The sequence below is a fragment of the Anticarsia gemmatalis genome, chromosome 16, assembly GCF_050436995.1.
Source record: "Anticarsia gemmatalis isolate Benzon Research Colony breed Stoneville strain chromosome 16, ilAntGemm2 primary, whole genome shotgun sequence".
Classification (NCBI taxonomy): Eukaryota; Metazoa; Arthropoda; class Insecta; order Lepidoptera; family Erebidae; genus Anticarsia; species Anticarsia gemmatalis.
Genome location: NC_134760.1, coordinates 9,631,709 through 9,649,091, shown reverse-complemented (window position 1 = coordinate 9,649,091; position 17,383 = coordinate 9,631,709). Strand labels below are relative to the sequence as shown.

General features: G+C 33.1%; 1 protein-coding gene across 1 annotated transcript; it reads right to left on the bottom strand.

Moving 5' to 3' along the window:
• Positions 1–198: 198 nt before the first annotated feature.
• Positions 199–14,804, bottom strand: LOC142979463 (lysozyme-like). Its single transcript, XM_076124371.1, has 4 exons — positions 14,632–14,804; positions 3,504–3,698; positions 2,567–2,640; positions 199–694 (listed from the first exon to the last, which is right to left on the bottom strand). Exons 1-4 carry the CDS (start codon positions 14,696–14,698, stop codon positions 548–550), a joined length of 483 nt encoding a protein of 160 aa, XP_075980486.1. The 5' UTR covers positions 14,699–14,804; the 3' UTR covers positions 199–547.
• Between the last annotated feature and the right edge of the window lie 2,579 nt (positions 14,805–17,383).

Below are 17,383 nucleotides of genomic sequence, written 5' to 3'. Positions count from 1 at the left end.
GGTTCTAACGAAAACGATTAGTGTTGGCACTTAGCTGCTAAAAAATATTGCAATGCCATTAAGTTTTGTTTTTGAATTATTATTTTTTATTTGCCTAACGGCTGTTACTGATTTTTTTGGGCAAGTTTGGGCCTGTACGTTCTTATGTTTATAGTTAAACCTTCTTCGTCGTATGGGGAAAAAAATAAACAAATATAATCCTAAAGACTAGTTCATTTTTATTGTCTTTTTAGAAAAATATAAATACATCATTGATTTATTATTATAACGTTAAACCTAAATTGAGGCTCCTCGATTTAATTTGTTGGCATTTATTGAAAATTACACTTAATTTTTTTCACAATTGTAATAAAATACACTTTATTCAGAAACCGTCAACCAAGCTTCAAAATAGACTTTCGAAATCAATCTACTGTGCATCTGTCAAAGCCAAATTTTTGACAATGACAGATGCACATTAGAAAAAAAATGACACAAATTGCTGATAAAAAGTGTATTTCATTTCTGTTCTTATTTATTTTATTCCTGGAGCCTTTGAATGATGTTTTCAGCCTTGCTGGGCAGCGATGGCGGCTACGCATTGGTTGAACACATTGACGTATTGGAAGGGCAGGTCTCCTACGCATCCGTATCCTCCCTTCTTGTGGATCGCCATGTAATCGTAGCAGTTGATTTGACCGTCACCGTTGCAGTCCTGAAAAAGAAAAAATAGAAGATCAGCTTGAAAATCCCGTAAAATGCGCTAGAAAAATGTTTTGTGAAATTGTATTTGATAAATCGGTGTGGAATATTTCGATAATCGTAAATGTTTCATGAAGGAATCCGTAGCGTAGCGTAAAAGTGGAAGGAAAAAGCATTTTCAAACAAATTATAGTTTGAGTAAACATTTCACGGAATGTAGACACAATTAAATAAAAAAGTGAACTGTCATTGTTTATTAACTCTCTTTTGTTAGATCAAGTGCGTAATTTTTTTGTTTATTGTTTACGAATAAACAGGAAAATCAATAAATTATTTAATGTCATTATTAATCATTAAGTTATTACAGTCCCATCCCTGGACTCCCTTTACGTTTGGGGGAAGTCATCTTCTCCCAGAAAAAGAGTAATACCTAAGTCTCTGACTCCATGAATATGGCTTCACCTTATAAAAACTAGTGATCTTTTAAGACTGATTCTTATTACTTTAATTATTTGCTCGACTAAGTAACTTATTTTTATTATCTGAGAGCAAGAACTTAAGCTTATCTGAATGTACCTGTCAATTCAAGTTGACAGATTAGCAAAACAAAACAATAGACAATACTGAATTACTTATAGTTTTTTATAAGTAGTAAGATGATCTCAGAGTACGTTTCGATATGTTAATGTTTAAAATGTCAGTACATTTATGTAAAGTAACACCCACTGCTCAACGAATTACAACACGGCAAAAAACGAATAGTTGATCGAATTATAATCTAACACATTAGTAAAGAGCCTTAGCGTGGTCCGTTTTTGGCGAAGGTATAATTCTTAATACCTTCGCCAAAAACGGACCACGCTCACGCTCTATTATGATTAGAAAATCATATTTTAGAACATTAGTGACCGTATAGTGACCGTAGTATACAGCTGACGGTGGCCTGTTTGATACAGTTAATTTGCTTTCGAAATACATATAATTATTAATAACTAGCTGACCGGCGCAGTTCCGAATTAACTTAGCAGTTTTTTTTGCTTTCTTCTCCGGATAAAAACCATTCCCGTGTCTTATTAAAGACAGTTTTTCTAAACCAATAAGTCAAATTGGTTTAGCCGTTCTTGTGTTATGCTCGTAGCAACACATTTGGCGACTAATGTAGAGTAGTTAGACTATAGTTGTTTATATTCAGATGACTGTGTCAAGTTGGCTGGGTTATTTTCTATTGCTTGTAAAAAATCTAGGCACAGACTAATGTCAGTGATTTTTTACCGAGTATTATTTAAAGGACAATTTTGTCACTTATTTTAGAATTGAGCTTTTTTGTGTGCATTATATGATTTTATTTGCTTCACATTTAGAATGTAACTCGTTAGAAAAACATGGCAGACCAATCTCCAAAAGTTGTATTTCAATAGAAAAATCGGGTCAAAGGAGAAGAAAAATGTTGCGGAAGGGATGCAAGAAAGATCTTATCAAATGCATTATGTTTGAGTACAATGCAACCAACAACATTATGATATGGTATGGGTAAATTTTGAATAGAAAAAATAGCAGTGATAGCCGAGTTTTATAGGTTGACACCTCCCACGCGAGTGGTCGCAGGTTCGAACCCGAGGCAACACACCAATACTTTTCGAAGTTATGTGTGTATTAGAAATAATAATCACATTCTCCAACGGTGAAGGAAAACATCGTGAGGAAACCTTGCATGCCAGAAATTTGTTTAATACATTTGTTGAGGGTATGCAAAGTCCCCAACCCGCACTTGGCCAGCGTGGTGGACTCAAGGCCTAGCCCCTCCCTCATTACGGGAGGAGACCTTTGCCCAGCAGTGGGACATCAATGGGTTAAATTTATTTATGGGTAAATTTGTATGTATTACCTGAGCGAATTTCCTCATGTATCCTTGTACAGTCTGGGCAGCACAATAAGGGTCGTTGGCGCAATTTGGGTACGCTGTAAAAATAACATTCATAAGTTAAATAAGATAAATGGTAGGTACTTTTAGGTATAAGGTTATATTTTGTGTTACACTTATCTACGCACACTATATAACTTAGCACCAATATCGTGAAATAATAATTAGTAAACTACGTTTAAAATGTTCCAAAAAAATATGATAATAACAATAATTTTCCTCATTAAAAGTTCTTAAGAACAAACTGAAAATTTTGAGGAAAAAGTGTCTCTATTTACGCATGTGTGAATATATTTATTTTCCATTTCGCTACAGTTTTAAAAAAGCATGTAAAAACACGTGCTTATAAATAAACTTGTTAATTCAATGTATTTAATTTTATAGATGATTTTACAATATACTGTTTGCATACATAATAGAAATTATTGTAATACTATTCAAGGCGACTCGGTTTTTATCACAAAAATTAACATATTTTTCAAATTTCTGAATGATTTAGTTTGATCTTTGATAGCGTGACAAAGGTGGCGAATATACTAGTTATCAACGGATTAAATTTACGATATAATTTACATAGCAGTTCTAAATGGCTATTGGTTTTATAGATTTTAATTTGTCGTGATAGAACAAGGATTATGTAGCATAACTTGAAAAGTAATTTAGTGACTACCATAAAAGTTATGCCTAAAATATTTTACTTTGATGTTTATGTCTATAAATGGATTGAAAAAGCTATGTATAATCATAATTAATTTGACGATATTTGGCATCTCTACGTCAAAAATGTTCTACAAAAAATTGAACTTCATTAAAAATAACAAATGTCTTTAACGATTTTTATATAAAGATTTCTAAAATCGTGGTAAATAAACCTGTAGCCAAAAAAATAGTGTCAATTTACCTTGAGGAGAGTCAGGGGTATCCTGAGGCAGGGTAGGCTTGCCAGCATCAGCCCAGTAAGCCCAGGTGATGCGGAAGAGGCCGCACGCGTCCCCCTCGCAGGTGAGGCCTTGCTTGCAGCCCGACGTGGCCTGGCAGATGCAGCCCAGACACACCTCCGTCACTGGCGGCGGGCCGTACGAGTTGCTGAATTGCGCTGGAAAATATAAAGTTTTTGGTTAGGAACATTATGTAATAGAAGTGTATAAGAATTTGACGTACAGTAGAATATGTTATGGCTTTATTTCTGAGTCAAGCAAAGGATTTCAAATTTTATGTTTTCGGAATAATCTATGTACGTTTGAAGTTTACAGACGTAGAAACGTGGTATAAGGCATAACGCTTCTCTCGTATTACGTGGAATCAAATTAAATGCGTAGGGTTTAATATACCTACGTCTACCAACCAGACATGGCAGACTAGGTTTAAGAATAATTAGATCCGTTTAAAAATCACGGATTATAGGCTAAGGACAAGTGACTGAAACGTCATCATCCAAAATACATTTTTCCTCAAAACTTGACCTTAAAAAACCTTCAAAATGCGAACAATACAAACAAATAACCATAAAGATTGTCAAAATAAATCAATGAAGGTTTTATAGCGTTGTTAAAATAAATAAAAGTCAAGCTTGCATGCCAGTACGTAGTGGCGATGTGTTTATGTTAATACAACCGCGATGTGGGCAGTGAAGCCTGCGGTCAAGGCTCTGCTGACCCCCCCTTGGACCTTGTGATGATTTAATTTTGTTTGTATTACCACGTAGGTACTGTACAAAGTTTGTCGTGGTGATATTTGAGGACTCGGTTTGTTTGTATGTATGTCGAAATATACGTGGTTTAAAAATATGTAGAGCCAGAGAGTCAAAGACTTTAACAAGTTTTCTTCATATTCAAGACAATTTCTTTAGTTCCCATTCTATCTTAATGTCTAGGGGCTTCCTTAATTGCTTCTTTGACGGCAGCTACTGTTACTATACATTTTCTTTGTATAACTCATTATTTACAAACTAAACAATTATTACAAACTTTTTTTTTTGTTCTTTTATGATCATGTTTTTTATGTATTCCAGACGGACGCATTTCCGAGAGCTAAATAAACTTTTATAATTAAATTAATAGTAATAAGTAATATATAATCTGTTAATTAAAATGCATACAAACAATATTGGCAGAGCATTTATATTCTAAACCCAAGGACGTTTCGCGCGCAAAAAAGATGTCTGCACACTTGTTATGCATTGTACATACACATTTATTTCGGTTACTCACATACTTTTCTAAGAATCTAGGTAATTAGACACATCATATTAATTTTTGAAATAGTTTTCACGGTATTTTCCATATTTTACTTGTGAATGAGTTACACATCAACCAACGTCCGTGTGGGTTTACCGACCGCCATGTTTTTTTCTATATTGTTATAATAACTTCCTCTACTTATCTATGATTGTTCACTAAGTTATTATGAAAAAGTAAATACGTCATTCTACGATTGTAGATTTGACCAGTCAAATCTTATGTAATGGGATTGGGGACAGTACCAGATGACAGTCAGCATATTTATATACATAATTCATTGGAAAGAAAAGTGTCGATGATTTATTTTCCATTCTACTATCTTTCAATAAAATTACACTTAAGAGGGGAATCCAAAAATTATGATTTAATCTTTTACAAAATTTTAGGTATTTAGTAACTACATATAGTCAAGTTTTCAATATCTTATATAGAATTAAACGTTATGTAATTTGCCAACAGTAAAGGTTTCTGAATCTGATAACAATACAAAAATACATCAACTTTATCACGAGCTACATTTAGTTACGTGATGAAATTAGCTCTAGACAATACACATCTGTGAATCTTACTGGGGAAACACAGGTGTGAAGTTATTACGTGGTATTACGTCACTACTTAGTCAGCGAGAGATGCAAATTATTTTTTTTGTCCATTAACTTTATAAATAAAATGTGAAGGTTGAGGTGAAGGTTATAAAGAGGTTGTATATCACCTGACTGGTTTGTGCTTTATGGGTTTATGCGGATGTAGGATACGATTTATGGTGTTTTTAAGACCAAAAAGGCGTAAGGGAAGAGCTAAGATCCCGCGTGCTTACATAATATTAACCTATCTAGAATAGTAATCTATGTACCTATGTGGTCAACTGAGTTTGAATTAAATGTCTGCCAGAATACGTCCAAATCGATTGAATAGTTTTAGCGTAAAAGAGTAACATACATTCATGAATCCGTAGCCATTCATCTATCTATACATACAAACTTTCGCATTTATAATAATGTCAGAATGCATCGTTCAATTCTCATATCGATCGTTAGGTTAATAAATACAGAGGTTCAGCCCGAACATACTTTTGTCTTGATTGACAGTATTAGCTTTTCGCATAATACTTGTTTGTAATGCATAATTTGGTATCTGATCTTTTCAAAAGTGCACTAAATATCTTGCAAAAAGTTATGTACCGGTGTTTCAAGTTTGTAGGATGTAACTGTCACTGCAAGGTAAGGCTACTTCATATTAAAAACTGCATTTTATTTTGTCGTTTTGACTGATACATTTTAGCGGATCTCCTTTGTGTTGAAATGCCAATAAAGGTCATTTCGTATTCTTGTACCGGATTAAGGAAAAATAACACAGGCGTTATTCATTTTATGCATTTTTATAATAACATTAGAATGAGTTAAAAGTTAGTAAGTATAAAAGTTTTCATAAATAGTTAATTGGCATTTTTTGGTCGTACTAGGACGGGACTATCATGCTACTTAATCATAGCTAAAGTTGTTGAAAACCAACAACATTTTCTCGTAGATTCCTATTTTTGTCATTTATAATTTCCTATCTACATTCGGATACCTTGTAAGATGGTTCAGCGCATTTTACACTGATCGGCAAGCTTTTTACCTAGAGAATTTATTGTACGAAGAGGGCTGTATTTTTTGTTTAGTTTTATAATTATCTGGACTTTTAACTCAAATAAAATCAAATAAAAAGAAAACCACGCAGTACTTGAAATTGAGCCACAAAGAGGGCTATTCTATACCTACCTTTGTCATTTTCCTCCATCACTCGGAATGCTGACATTATTCATAATATATTCACAAGTAAAGACTTCCGCGTTAACTATTATAGGTCATTGTCGGTGATGTATTACTGCATTATACCATTAACTGGTCTCCTCGGTGCTATTAATACACAATAATATTCATATGTATGGTATGTTTGTTTACATAAAGAATCGATGCCAACTTAGAAATATACGTATATACTAGTGTATAATCTATATAGGTTAAAGTTGCAAGGCTGAGACGGATATGTTACGGCCTTATTCCACGGATATTATAATACTAACACATTTCATCTGGCTAAGCTGGTACATATTCTTTGTCTCTTACCCCCGGGAGTTAGTTATTCTAACAAAGTATGTCGCGATTAGTACTGTCTTGCTTCTATACGTTTATAGGTACGTTTTTGTGTGAAAGCATATGAAGTATTCATACGAAAACTACTGACTGATAGATGAAACACTTAGATATCAGAATAGCTTACAAGAAACTTTTTTGAAAATCAACCTCTTTATTTTGCCAAAAGCAGTCTACTAACCAGAAAGTAGTTTTTAGTTATGCAATTGGAAAGTTGTATCTTTAAAAAAAGTATCATCGTCCTTTATCATCCACTCCTCGAGAAATTATATAGGACTAGCTGACCCGTGCGGCTCCGCTCGCGTGAATGATTTTTTTTGACTAATACAAAGCTTAATTATTCCTAAACAACAAAATATGCTTTTTTTCACGAAAAATATTCTCAAAATTATTTATATCTCATATAACTCGCGCTAAAGCATGTCCGCCATTAAAACTGTTGCCATGACAACGGAATTTTGTTAATTCAATGTCATTATGATCTTGATTATTCGCGACTTCGGTGGCGAAACTTGAATTTTCCCGGGAAATGCGTGATTTTCCCGGAGTAAAAAGTAGCCTATGTCCTTTCTCGGGTATCAAAGTATCTCCATACCAAATCTCATGCAAATTGGTTCGGTAGTTTAGGCGTGATTGAGTAGCAGACAGACAGACAGACAGACAGACAGACAGACAGAGTTACTTTCGCATTTATAATATTAGTATAAAGCATGTCCGCCATTAAAACTGTTGCCATGACAACGGAATTTTGGTAATTCAATGTCATTATGATCTTGATTATTCGCGACTTCGGTGGCGAAACTTGAATTTTCCCGGGAAATGCGTGATTTTCCCGGAGTAAAAAGTAGCCTATGTCCTTTCTCGGGTATCAAAGTATCTCCATACCAAATCTCATGCAAATTGGTTCGGTAGTTTAGGCGTGATTGAGTAGCAGACAGACAGACAGACAGACAGACAGACAGACAGACAGACAGACAGACAGACAGACAGACAGAGTTACTTTCGCATTTATAATATTAGTATGGAAGTATGGATATGCACACGGGGTACTGAAAATAACCTACAAATGCATATCCGTTTACAAACCATAGAGACGTCAATGTAAATTTAATGACAGTCTAGAGTTTAATTCAAAATGACTACAATTATTGTTTAATAACAGTAATTATTGTATTCTATAACATGTTATTCCATGTTAATTAACACAGTAACAAGAAATGAACTGATTTGCAAACCGCTTGTCAAACAGTGATAAATAATGGATATTATAATGCTTGGTTGGACAATTCCCAGCATATTTTATAAGATGGCTAATTGAGTGATTATGGTCTAGCGAGTATAAATTACTATAAATTGATGATCGTAACAGACTATTATTTTTGCCGCGATAATGTTGGTTAAGGACAAACACGTAGCAATATTAAACTACAGTATGTATATGGTATCCTTGTTATCCAATCACGCTAAAACGGCTAAACGGATTTTGATGAAATTTGGTAAATATTTCGTTAATATCCTGGATTAGTTTTATAGGATTTTTACTCCGTGATTTTTATTTAAGCGGGCGTACTCTCGGCCAGAAGCTAGCAGAAGTTTAGTTGATTTTTACTGAAGAAGTCCAAGAGATAGGACATAATAATATGGTTAAGTGATGTCTATGGTATTTATTTTTTAAATATTAAGCTGTTTAACTTTACAGTCTATACAGTCAATAATAAGGAAAATATAGCTTCTATTTTGTAAAAAATCACCACTAGCGTGGGACTTTTTGTATACTTTTTATAAGTACTTAATTATTCAAATACTTAATAAATTATAAACATTTTTATAACTCCAAGCCTAAAGTACTTAAACCGATTTTCCTTTTTAAGGATCGTTAAACAACTTATAAATTATCACATTATTTAATAATAACCACGCATTATATAGTCCGACAACTTATTATAGAGCCTTGTGCAAGGTTTCGTGGGTAGCGGAGACACACAAAAACTTGAATTACGGACACCAGACACTCACGAACTGATGACACAAAAGATTGGCTATCTGTTACGACTACTTTATATTGTAGAAACACGAAATTATTTATTATACTCTCAATAAATCATGCCTGCCAGGGGTCTTTACTCAGTTGTCAGACTATCGTAACTTGTAAAATTTCTAAGAAACAGCATCAATAATAATTAATAGATCTATTTCTAAGATAATAGGGTTATAAGATTATATTGTTTATAAATAATGTAGCTTGAAGCATGTCTTTAGAATATCATTGTTAAGGATCGGTAACAAAAGTGATAATTAGCATGTAAACGCGTCAATTTTTGCAATACTAAACTACTTGCATTATTTACTTTTATATACTAGGGCTTTACGTCATTCGTCGTTGAGAAATTTTAAAGTTAAATGCAATAAAAAATGATAAAATAAATAACAACTGATTGAGACAGACTTTATGGAAAATTCTGATATTTTAACTGATTGGTTCAGTCAAAAATATTTTTGTTGATACAATTATTCTTGTATCAATAACATAAGAGACTCTTTTTGTCACAAAAAGAAACATCAATCATTATCGTTTGAAAATAAGATGATCCACATCCTACAGCCATTGCGTCATCATTAATCCCTTGAAAAATACTCGGAAAAACTTAAGAAATTTTTCAATGCCAAAAATATCACGTAATCTATTCTTTTTAAGATTTGTGGTCAGAATAGACATTGAAATGCAGTTTTTTTTTTAAATAATGACGTGGCCACCACGAATTATGTTCTTGAGCCTTGATCTGAGGTTAATCCATAAACAATGAGCAACTGAATGATCAAATCATTGCAATGTGATGACGTCACGGTGACCTATTATGGCCGCTCGCTATTCGCTATTCGCTACACGGATTTAAGTGACGTCATTGTACATTGACAATATTTACTGTTTTTATTTGTAATACATAAATTAAGATTGTTTATTTATAAAAGTTACGTGTTTTTTAGGAATTTTGGTGGAAGCATTGTTTGTTGACAGTGATTTGGTGTTTCCTTGAAATTGTGAGCACATTGATTCGTTTCCTATAAATATGTTTGTTTTTAAAACAAATTACTTTACAAGCAGACCGTTTACATCACTGTGTTTGTTGTTTACTAATAAAGAAACCAGATTGTCTACAATAATTTTACTTCTTGTTTCTTGAGACTCAAATACTTTCTATTTCATAGTCCTTGCTAGTTTCTACCGTGGTTTAATTACAATATTATCTATACAGTGATATCAGCAACGACTTAAACCTTTGCAACGAAATAGTGTTTTGAAATTAAACTTTTTCTGTCTATGGGACTTTTTGGAGGCTCAAATTATCTTGTCAGACAAATTATGGCAGAGCATTTCACACATTACTGTTGCTTAAACTCAAGTCCATAATGTAGCCTTTTAAAAGTAATACAATTTTAACTTACGATCTCTTAAGATCTTAATAATCCATTACCATCTCAAGGTCTATTAAATGCCGTAAGGACAAAAATAAATTAAGTATTTTTATCACACAAGCGGATCTATAATGAACTTGGCACCAAAGGAATCCGTGGGCAGTAATGCGTAAACAATTCTTTATCTATTAACATTAAGCGATCCGGCTGCCAACCGGTTGTCCGACCTGTTCGGCGACATACTTCCATATAGCTAAGATGTTGCATACAAATTAAAGGCTGCAGATGTTGCCTAGGTATGCTAGCCCTTTAAAAAGTATAAGACAGCTTTATGGTCTGTATGTTGAATTTGTAAAATGCTTTTTAGCGCCTAAAAGTAATGAACAAAAGCCTATTCCGCCGATTTTCGTTTCTAAATCAGCGATTCAAATGAATAAGTAATGAATTAGTCAAACGTAGGTTTTATATGTCCTGAATGAATAAATGATTTAATTACTACCTTACGACGCCATTTTGTCTGCCTAGAAAAGACACTGGTGGGAGGGTTTTATGAAGCTTACTTAGTTAGTTCATAGTTGTCGTAGGTTCAGAGGAACATAAGTCTACATTGGTATAGGTACTGAAAGTAGACAGCTAGGAACATAAGTCTTAAGTCTGCTAATATTAACTTTGTTACGACTTCTCGCAAGTACTAACTTTATAGGTCTCGATTTGCGGTCAGTCATGCATTTTATAGCACTATTATGTTTGTCAAAATAATAACATAATAAAATAAATAAACAATAGTGTTAGTTCACACCTTTTTACTTAATGTTAATTCGTTGCAATACCAAGATATGGTCATCAATTGGTCAAGCACCCTAGTGGCATTGAGGTTTTCGTAAGAGTGACCAACACCTACCATCATGTCGATAGTTCATCTTGCAATATTCGTACACATTGCGAAAGAAATTTAAGGAAACTATTTAGAAATCACGCATTTTTGAATTGAAAATAATATGGCGTCCGATGCCTATTTTGGTATGTGTGAATTGCTGTACCCAACTGCATTTACCAAGAGTCTAAGTGCACTCGAAGATGTGACAAAGTTGCTATAAGTCTCTGTGAAATTAAATAAACAAAAGAGAATTTCAGGTTAATATCATCGAGGACTAGAAAATAAGTGGAATTGGTAACCGTGGTTGGAGCAATGGTCAATCTGAGGAGAGCTACGGATTGACAAGTGTAAAAGTTTATCCGAAATATCGGTGCAAGTGGATTATTATTAGGTTGTTCGGAAATGTAACAAACTAAATAATAACATACAATTTATGACTACGGATTATCCTCGAAGCTTGAAACCCTTTTCATTTCCAGAATAAGTAAATCGATTAAATTGACGATTTTTCTATCACAGGATATAAAATGATCCCATGGAGAACTCTCACTGAATGCAGTCACCACGCTATTTAGATTCATATACTTATCTAGGAGTACAAATGGTCGCCGTGGCCGAAATCGGGCGGGCAGCTCATCATCATCATGTCGAGAATGTAATAATAAACAATTAACCAACCGTACTATCACCATGACGATGAAAAAATCAGCCGTAAGTTAGAAACAAATGAATATAAACGACTGGTGTCCATTCATTCACCTTATTTCATTATCTCGTGCGAATATCATTACCAACAAGTGATACTCTCTTAGATCAATAAGACCGTAAGTGTATTTTAATTGTTTACGGCAAAATTATCATTTAATTGCCAATATCGTTAACAATGGCATTCAAGATACAATTAATTTCCAATACACTGCTTATTGCTTCCTTTGTTTGTAGAGAAGAGTTTTTATTAAGAAATAGTATGAAGGGAGAATAATACACTATTTGTTTCAACTGTGTAGTAAACCTGTCAATATTGACAATTCAATTAATAACTGATTTGCATAAGTCCTACGATTGCACATTGAAAACTAGAGGCAGACTTAGGCAATGTAAATGTTCTGGGTTAGCCAGATTTTTCACGAGTAAAAGCGATTTTTTACGAGAGTCAGAAGATACTTATTTTTGGAACTGAGGTCTGAGATATGACAAGAGCATAATGTTATGATCATAGCTGCTCATTTTCGGAACGTATTTATTTGAGTCATTGGTCGAAACCTATGTTTTATTTATTTTATATCTTAGTGGGTGGAGTGGCTACATTGTATAAGGCACCCCTTGGGCAATTTTCATGTGTCCAACTTTTATAGTTTAGGCTGTGCGATGATTATCAATCAGTCAATCCGTCAGTCAGGACTAGTAATTTAGATTAGGCATTCGTCTCACATATCACCTGACGATAAGTAATGACAAAGATTTATTTTGCTTACAATTTGCTAAAGTGAACCATCTCTAGTTTCTAAAGAAATCTAATCATCTCCATGTATCATATTGTATTTTCTTTTGAATGCGAGTTTATTACAAAATAATGCATATTTATTATTTATGGGCGAGAAAGATTTATTTACGTAAATTTATTATTTATTGTGGAAATATATCTTAGTTTGACAGTTGATAGTAAGATAGACCGCCTTTTTTAACATAGAGAGATAATTATCTAGTTTTTATTCGGTCACGCTAGGAAAGCCCGCCTTTAGATGATTAATGACGTATTATAAATGTGTTTATGTGAAGAATGTACATTTAGAACGCTATACTGTTGCTTAATATGTGGACAGAAATGGAAACTGATCTTTTGAAAGTGAAAATCTTTTCACTTTTGTAATAGCGCTGAAGACTTTTATGATAGCAGCAATGCTTGATCCTTAAAAAAAAGATTTTCAAATTATAAGTAGATTTGAAACATGAAGAAAATCTAACAGAAAAAAGTAATAAATCCCAATAAAATCAATGCGGTACTTCATTTTATGGTTGACATAATAATTTCACAATTTCTGTGCTAACTTAGAAAAATAAAATCAATTCATCTATAATTGTATGGATCCGTACCTTGTACCAAAGCGTTTTCGATGCAATTCTGGAGCGCACATGCAGTCTTCAATTCTAAATTACATCACAATCTAAGTATACAGTATTTTAGCGCAAAAGAGAAGCAAACATCTGTACATCCCGACAAACTTTTACATATATGTGATTTATATTTCTGTGGCATATGTCATGTATCGAAAAGTTAATTAAAATACGTATAAAGTTAGCTTTCAAAAGGAAAATAAAATATAAGGTAACTTCAGTTTTCCTTTCTTATGGATTATGATACCCCATAATATAGGCAGTATTATTGTGGGTTTAAGCACCATTGCGGTTTATTCATAAAATCAATTTACAAAATTATCCTTTTAGGGTTTCCTTTTATGCAAATACTTTTAATACCTAAACGCATTTATAAAAGTAAAGACACTTGCTTGCGTATAGTCATTATCCTGACGATATGAGTGCAGTAAATGTACTTATTTAGGTATAATAATGTTTTTAAATAAATTCATTGTATTGTGTATATTTTTGGAAACACGGAAGTAGAATCTAATTATTGGATGTTATGCACTACCTAGTAGGAAGCGTTTTTGTGTAACCGCACGTGTAATAAACATTATCTAAGACAGTAAAGCAATCAATTATTTCATAAACATCGTGAAAATGCATTAACTGTGCTATGACTGGTTCGTTATCGCTATAATAGTATCTTAGAGAGGTATACGAATTTTACGTTAAATAAATTACTTTAATTCACGCCATTTCTCATAGGGTCTATCTAAAAAGGCTAATTAAAGTAAGCCTCTCGGTACGATTTCAACAAACGAATAAAGCATTATTTCTACGTGTTCAAAGGAATTGTTATATTATACGTTAATTTAATAAATAATAATGATGTCTTTATTTAACTGTAAACGACAAAAAATACTTATTTTCCTGTAATAAATTGTCCGTTAATATAGACTTTTGATTGAATAATTTAATACTTACTTATTCTAAAGTTATTACATTTGTAAGATTAAGGTTGACATTATTCTTTGATAACTTTGACTTGTCTAAATGTGAAATGTTTTAAGTTTATCAAATTACTTATAGATTTTTTGGGAAATCTATAGATTAGGGAAATCCCTACGGAATGTTTAATAAACCAATTTGGACCAACTTATCTTAATAGCGTTTAATAATACCGGCGAGTAGGTATGAGTCCGTAAACATTGATTCTATTCTTACTAATAAAGTTAGGTATTTGTTTATATAACAAAATAAATAAAATTATATACTAACAAACATCGGCGGAGCACACAACGACGAACATCAGTATGGCACTTAACTGTATCACGGCAGACGCCATTTTGGCGGTTTAAAAAAAAGAACTTAAAAAAATAATATAAAACTAAAATATCGTAGCGTTAGCACGCGACGCTGTTCTCGACTGGCATTGAACATGGCCTTATGCCAGCTTATATGCGTAGTCGGATGCTCTGATTCATCATGTTCCATGAATTTATCGAATTTTGATTCCAATGCATGCTATTCGATTGTCAATTTTGTATCCGTGTAGGATTTTTTTCATCACGACCTTTGCAGAGGCGGTTTGCAATGCGACTGTGGTAACTAATTTTACTTTCGCGGAAATTCTAAGTTTACTTGAATGCAAACGAATTAAAGTTTTTCTAAAACCTATTATACCTACTTACCTACAGATTTGTTTTCTGGAATTATTGTAAAGTTGTTTATTACAGTTGTCAATGTTTACTTGGATTTTTCAGCCGTCGCCGAGATCCTGTTTGAATATTTATATAGGTACCTAGGTAATAGGCATGTATTGATTTATAGAGAAGATTACTATGTTAATAAATTCATATGATTTCATAAATTTATTGTAAATTATGTAAGTGTATGCTGTAGGTGTGATACTATTTAATCAAAACTTCTTTATTATTAATATTAATTAACTTTGTTTATTAATTTTGTGAAGTGATATAAAACTACGTAAATGTATAAGTATTCCAAATATTAATTAATATTATCTTCATTGAGTTTGTTTTCCACTCATTATTTAATTTTACTAAAACTGTTTGTAATATAATGTTATGTGACGATTGAGAAATTAACTTAAAGTAGGCTTATTTATATCTCAATTTACAGCTGCAGAATAAAATATTTCGTGTATAAGTAGGTACCTATATGTTATCATCTTCAGTCACAAGGGAAGGGAAAAACATCGCACCGTATTCGGAAAAGTAGCCTCAGAAGCCCGAAATAAATGGCGGCCGTGAGGCGAACCAACGCCTGTCGATAATTATTGTCAAGTTCAAGTTTTTACATTAACTCGTCCTGAAACTGGTTCCACGGCTAAAACTGGAATCATATTTACATTTAAATGTAAGACTAAAGTATGCAGCCAGACAGCCAGCCGGCGATTTGATCAACTAACGGACTAGGTTTGTCTATTATAACTTTTTTAATCGAAGGAGGATTAATTGCAAATTAGTTGGTTCTAAATTTAAATTTTGAGGTTGTTGCTGGCCAACCTACTTTGGGATAACGGTGTTAGGTTAGTTAAATCTTCCATTCATCAGGCGAAATCACGCTATCATTATAATTTGACCAGAATTTTAAAAAGCGTTCTCAGACTCTCGTCGGAAACTGTCTTTGTTAGAATTGATTATCAGCAGGTAATATATCTAGCACGCAGAATTAACTCGTTAAATCATACAGACAGTTGAGCCATTTGAATACTACAACAAATGAACGAAAAACATTTCTCGTCCATTTTCTTTTACACAATTTGAATATTCATCATCATTCACTTTCTGTTATATATCTGGAAGGAAAAACTCGGAAAAAGGGAAATAAAATGTATCAAGTGACTGTCAAAAGGTTTAATTTTTATCATAAAGGCGTTTTCTTTACATTATTAATGACCGGAAAAACGCCCAAACATACCTATCTCAAGTGTTGGTGTCAAATCGATAACTTAATATCTATTATGAGGAGATTAATTGTAGGTAGGTATATCCTGTTCAGACCCAATGAATGACAAAAGAAGGCTCTAAAATAAAATTTACATAAAGGGCGTATGTAGGGTATCCATTATTATTATTTAGATATCTGTGTCACCTACTAAATAAACTCAGAAGTTTTTGATTTACGAAGTTCAACGACAGTCAATAAACTTCATTCAAATATTAATGTAACCGATAAATAAAATATAATGTATCAATTAAGATTGTTTTCAAAAACATTTTTATTACACTGTAAAACATGAAGGTTTTGTTAAACCTTTGATATAAATGTTTGAACATCCGCGATCAATGACTTACTGATTAATTTTTGAAAGAGATTTCTCAAGCCTACTTCGCAAATGTTTGTTAATTGGATACCTAAGGCATTGGTTGTTTTCTTTAAAGTATTTCCATGGGTTGGTATGGGGAAATTTACACATTTCAAAAGGCCTTAAAATAAACAGTAATGGAATTTATGATTAGGTGACTACTGACTATGCGTTTAGGCGGTACTTCAATCTTACTTTTTTTTAAAGACTAGGTACTCCCGCACTAATGATTACCCTTGTGTCGAGGGGACGCTTACAAACATACAACAACGGGCGCAACCAGACCCGAACCAGCTATTAGTGTAGGTATCGTACAAATAATTGTTCCGTGTGGGAATTGAACCCACGACACAACGGCCGCCACCGTTTAAATTATAATAGCACATTTCGTGTCAAAAATTGTGACTACACCTTAATAGGAATCTCGTACACTATCTACAAGGCTAATATCTTCTCCTATAGGCTTACATCACCAGACAGTAGACACCACCAAGGAGACATTTAGCAACTCGAAGGTGGGAACCTTAAACAAAGGGTACTGAGTGTTTGCTACCCTTTCAATACAGATTATAATCATAGGTAGGTATGTAAATTGAATAAGGTTCTTTATATCTAAGATAGGTAAATTGAAATAGGTACTTTCGAGCAGCGTCATCGTGTCGGATATAGGTATTGTATGGCATCGTGCATTGTATTGTG

Bases quoted from the DNA above. Each gene is read 5' to 3' on its own strand.
- LOC142979463 (XM_076124371.1), bottom strand. From the start codon at position 14,698: ATGGCGTCTGCCGTGATACAGTTAAGTGCCATACTGATGTTCGTCGTT. The intron at 2,641-3,503 runs GTAAATTGACAC...TTATTTTTACAG, and splicing joins TACCCCTGACTCTCCTCAAG to CGTACCCAAATTGCGCCAAC. The intron at 695-2,566 runs GTAATACATACA...TTTCTTTTTCAG, and splicing joins ACATGAGGAAATTCGCTCAG to GACTGCAACGGTGACGGTCA.